The sequence below is a fragment of the Etheostoma spectabile genome, chromosome 5, assembly GCF_008692095.1.
Source record: "Etheostoma spectabile isolate EspeVRDwgs_2016 chromosome 5, UIUC_Espe_1.0, whole genome shotgun sequence".
Taxonomy (NCBI): domain Eukaryota; kingdom Metazoa; phylum Chordata; class Actinopteri; order Perciformes; family Percidae; genus Etheostoma; species Etheostoma spectabile.
This window is the reverse complement of record NC_045737.1, coordinates 11,546,476-11,551,750: the sequence shown is the minus strand read 5'-3', so window position 1 is coordinate 11,551,750 and position 5,275 is coordinate 11,546,476. Positions and strand designations below refer to the sequence as shown.

Below are 5,275 nucleotides of genomic sequence, written 5' to 3'. Positions count from 1 at the left end.
TCAGATCAGCTGGTATTCTGTCTGTAGTGGAGTGGAATAGAAATTTGTAAGTGACCCCAGACTTTTGACCAGTTGTGTAAATGCACAAATGCAAACATGCATTTGTTTCTGTTGTGTGACCCCAGCGTGTGCTCTGTTCTCCGTAGGTACGTCAGAACGGACTCGTGCTTTTGGGACCTTTCCTGGGAATTACGTGGCACCTGTTTGACCCGCTCACTTCATGCTTGCCCACATCCACCTGGACTCATAAGAGCCCAACCAATCACTCACTCCGCTCTCTCCAACAGATCCTCTTTTGACACCGCAGCATTCATTCATCACACCCCCCTAACACGGCTTAGTCAGACCTGCATGTTCAACAGAGGTGAAGGCAGGGACAATGAGTGGTTTACACCTCACTTCCCTGCATGGGTGCGCGTGTGTGTGTGAGAGATTGTGTGCGTGTGTGGAAAGTGTTTTCACACACACCACTTGAGAGAGAAAAGAATGAATGCTGATGATACTGTTTCACATAATGGACCTTTTTGTTCCACACATAGTTGCAGCTGAAGGAAATTTGCATTCCTTCCCAGTGAACAGCACCGTTCCTTCTGAGGTCCTGACACCGTGTGACACTGCATTCAGCGGCTTCTGTTTTTTGTCACCGCAGCGCCATCACACAAACCACTGCTGAGAATTTAGGAATTAGGATGGCACATTTTCAATGGATTTCTTTTTAATGTGTCCTTCAAATATCTTCCTCAGATTCTCTTCCAGTTCTCTGAAAGTTTCCTGGGCAAGTTGGAAGAAAACGACACCGACATCTGTAGATTAATGTGTTGAGTACAGTAAGGGCGCGGCCGTGTCAAGAGACGTTTACAGCCTTTTACACAGCTATGCAGAAGAGGAAATACAAGTAATGTGTGTACTGGTTTCCTAAGAAAGTTAATCATTTGAGAAAATTTGGCCTTTTTTTTTTTTTTTTTTGGGATGTCCCTCTGACGCCATGAAGTGGAACGCCAAACGTGAAAGTAAAGAGATCATGTTCTGCGCTTAAGTAAGTTGCTTTGCTCTGAAATGAAATGTCAAACTACGTCGTAAAGTTGATCTACTTCAATTGTACAAGATCGGCCGAGTTGAATAGCTCCATCTTAAATCTGTGGGTGAATGATCTTTTGAAGAATTTGAAGTACTGTAAAACTCTGAGTGCCAAATCTGACCTTTCATGAAATTTTAATTTCTTTGAATTCTCCATTAAACAATACGAGCTGACTTTATTTCTGCAACTACTGCTGTTATGTTTCCTCTGCTTACGGGAAAAAAACATTCTCACTTTGACAGTATTTCCAAAATCACTGAAGTTTGTACCAGTGCAACTTTTCACAAGTGTGACCTTTCTAAACCCTAATTAGACATGATCATCATGAGGTCATTTTGCAATTTGATATGATGCATTCACGATTTAAACTGTAAAAATGACTATTTAGTAGACATAGGAGGTGATTGTACAGACTGTAACCTTTTATCAAATTCAAAGTATAATATATATTTGCTTATAAAACAATGTATCTCTTATGTATGGTACGCAATTTTTTTTAAGCAATTAAACATTACAGAGTGATACTGAGCAAAGGTTGCGTTCTTTTGTTCATTTTGTGAAATGCTTTTCATACATATCAACAAACTGAAAGGCAAGGATGGAGCTCACCAGCAGGGGATCCCACTGGAATGTTCCGCCATAGCTTCCGCTACAGGTGTTTGGACTGAATCTTGCATATGTACATCTGTGACCAGGGTGGTTTAAAATGGACCGACAACGCCACCTAGGGGTTTGTTTTGAATCTGGAGGAGAGCAGTTAACCCTCATGTTGTCCTCGGGTCAAATTGAACCATTTTCTTGTATCAGTGTTCTTTTTAATTACCCAAAATAACATGATTGATTGAACGCTCTTTTGGCAAGCAAAAATCTCTACTTTCATTAATCTTTGGGTGTCTTATTCAATTTTATAGCATTTGGAGAAAGAAAAAATTGAAGTGGTTTTGAAACAGTATTGAGTAAAAGTTGACATATTACAGTCTGTGATTATCCATCAACATACAGTACATTCCTTTAATTTTAGTCTAAATAATTCTTAATTTCTGCTTTTATAACTCAAACATTTGGTATCGTTCCTTAAAATTTAGTTTTATTGACCATAAATTCTAAAAAATAACTAAGACTAAAGTTAATAAGTTAGTGTTAGGTAGTGTTAAACATAAAAAAAGTGACAAACATTGAAAAAATAGACAAAAAACATAAAAGTTAAAAACATTGATTTAAAAAGCGTCAAAAGTGCTGACTATTTTGACGGGAAGACAACACTAGGGTTAAAAAACAGTGATGTTTAAAATGAAATGAACACAAACGCATGGTGTAAAAAGAAATAATGTTTACTTTAAAAACTAGGATGTTAAACTGTCTTCCTTAAAATGTATAAATACAAGCACTCAAGTCAAAGCACAACTAAATCATGAATCTATATCTATTATGCATGTGTGTGTGGTGGTGTGTGTGTGTGTGTGTGTGTGTGTGTGGTGTGTGTGGTGTGTGTGTGTGTGTGTGTGTGTGTGTGTGTGCGTGTGCGTGCGTGCGTGCGTGCGTGCGTGCGTGCCTGTGTATTCCACTGAGACTTGGAGAGTGCACACAAAGGTTAAGATAGGCCAGGCAGCTTTATTTGTATAGCACATTTCAGCAACAGGGCAATTCAAAGTACTTTACATAAAAAGATTAAGATAATAAAAGTTACAGTGCAGTACAAGAAATTGAACATTAAAGAGCAGTTAAAACAGTTGAACATATATTAAAAAAAAAATATATATATATATAGCAGATATAAGGTTGATAGTTTGGGACAGTGTATCCAAGAGTGGAAGTACTTCTCTTTACACTACAATATAGTTGTCGCTATAAGGCTTAGTTTAATCCAAGTAAACTTTGCAAAATCCTGAACAGCTCCAACTATTTCTTGTAGATTTTACCAAACAATCTATATGTCACACCCACGTTGGAGAAATTCTACAAAATATATTTGTTTCCTGTTCAGGAATACCCCCAGGGTGGCCACAACCCAAATCTCAAACAACCCAAATGGTACCAAGTCACTCAGTTCACTTCAACATTGGTTTCAGCCAACAACAATGATAATTTCCCCTTTTCGTTGATTTATCAATGAACCATTTTGTGGAAACCCAAACTTTGTTGACCAATATAATGAGATGGCAAAACTATAGGATTTAGTCTTTTTTATTTTATTTTGAAATTCTTATGTTAGTTAAGTTGCTCTGACAAGAATGCACGTTCATATTAAGTTTAGGATCTACAACTTTTGTACAGAATTTTTTGGGAAAAAGCTAAACAAACTATAAAATACGAAACAGCTTCAGTGAAGATAGAAATTTAATTTAATGATTACAATTTTTTTTAGGAAAGAATATAGGGAATAACAATCGAGTGTGGTGGTGGCGCAGTGGATGGGACCTGTCTGTGGTGTGGGACTCTCGGGTTTGATTCCCACTGCTGGACGGGACCTGTCTGTGGTGTGGGAGACTCGGGTTCGATTCCCACTGAAATACATCAACCAATGTGTCCCTGAGCAAGACACCTAACCTATAGTTTCTAGGTGTGGGACCTCTGACATGTCTAGCAAAAGTCGCTTTGCATAAAAGCGTCAGCTAAATGACATGTAATGTAATTAAGAAGTGATGTTAGTCTTTTGTGCGTCACTACAATCACCTTCTATGTGTATTTGACAAAAACTAGTTATTAAGTCTAACCGTCTAATTAGCGACCTGTTGCACCTGTGGCGCCAGGTGAAAGCGGTCAGCTTCAATCAACAAGCTGGAAAGAACAGAAACCTGCGTGACCTACGTCACTGGCTAATTAACGTGACTCAGTTTGGAGCGCGTGCTGCTCTGCTCTTTGCCGTCAGCAGGTGGCGCGCGGACACTCAACGGAGCCACAGTGTGTTTTCAGGATAAATGTCTCAATTATCACCGCTGCACCCTCCTCTCTCATGCGACACGCCCAGTTTCGCTGTCTGTGTCAAGCCTTTTATTTTGGTGATAGCACATGGCACCGCAAGCACATCCCAGTGAAAAACCGCTGCGCGCGCTGCTACAGGTGGCGTTCATTGCGTGCCACCTTAACGTCTGGAACAACTGAAGAGAGAGACAGCGACAAGGGACTAGCAGCGCTTCAACACCGCTTCAGTTCCCGGGGGAAACTCATAAAGCTTGCTTTTGTTGCTTAGTTTGGTCGCATTTTGGAGGCGGTTGTGGTTTCAGTCTGAGGTGAACTGGGACCTGCTGTCTGCTGGGTGTGTTCCGTGTTTTATCGACACATCACCGAGATTTAACAGGTGGAGAAGGCATCAATCACTGCACTCACCTTGGTAAGTAAACATGGCGTTAATAAAAATGTCAACGTCCATAAAGCGTCTTAGCAAACGTAAGAAACACAAATGTACTTCTTTCGCTTTGGATAAAAGCGTCAGCTAAATAAAGCTTACAATTGCGTTTCATTCAGCTGACTCTTTTATCCAAAGCGACTTCAACCATGAAGGTACAACCTCAAACAGCAAGAGTAACTTAGAAGTACATTGGCTTCAAATAAGCCAAACTACTGCTTTTTTTTTTTTTAACCATCTTCTAGAGGCTGTAGTGGAAGATGTGTAGACGTTGTCCTTATTTGTCTTTTTGTATCTAATGTCATTGTCACATTTCAGTTTAAAACCTATGTGCTTTGTTGTTGTTGTTTTTTATGGCAGCTAGCTAGTGGCATTCATTGTCCTGAGAGACTCGTATCTGTTCATAAAAAGTGTGGGAACCTCAAAGAGTGCAGCGAAGCCTTGCTAAAGTATGATTGACGCAAAGAATGCGCAGTTAAATTGTACAGTACCCTCATGTGAGCTGTTTTGGCTAACGATGCATGATTTCCAATTGGAAATGAAAGGCATTCTAACTGACTTTAGCCCACACATGGGGCTGGTTTCCAGCACCTACTGGAGACCACCCTTCCACCCTGTTCATGCATCTGGAGTCAGGAGAGCAGGGAAGGTTATTTGTTGACCATTAAGCAGTCAGTGTGATTAGTTGAGGGGCTTCGGCCATGTGCAGCCTCAGGACTCTTGAGGTCAGTATTTATGTCACATTAGTTCAGTGTGAAGCTGTTATCTCCTCTCTCCTATGTTGAGGGTGATGCCTCTGAATTAGTCAGGTCCACTGTTAAAGTTCAATTATCTCACTCTCTTTCCTTTTT

At 40.1% G+C, this 5,275-nt stretch overlaps 2 protein-coding genes across 8 annotated transcripts in view; both read left to right on the top strand.

The window, feature by feature from the left end:
* The window catches only part of sorbs3 (sorbin and SH3 domain containing 3), a 31,362-nt gene extending 29,756 nt beyond the window's left edge, over positions 1-1,606 (top strand). For 6 of the 7 annotated variants that reach the window (XM_032516997.1, XM_032517001.1, XM_032516998.1 and 3 more), the window contains one exon: positions 147-1,606. In XM_032516997.1, coding sequence (XP_032372888.1) covers positions 147-208 — 62 coding nt within the window. In that variant the 3' untranslated portion in view covers positions 209-1,606. The remainder of the gene's footprint in view (positions 1-146) is intronic. The other variant, XM_032516999.1, reaches the window with a different exon arrangement.
* Positions 1,607-4,027: 2,421 nt separating this feature from the next.
* Positions 4,028-5,275, top strand: part of pdlim2 (PDZ and LIM domain 2 (mystique)) — a 38,646-nt gene continuing 37,398 nt past the window's right edge. Inside the window, exon 1 of the mRNA XM_032517033.1 lies at positions 4,028-4,409. The gene's annotated coding sequence lies outside the window, so the exon portion shown is untranslated. The remainder of the gene's footprint in view (positions 4,410-5,275) is intronic.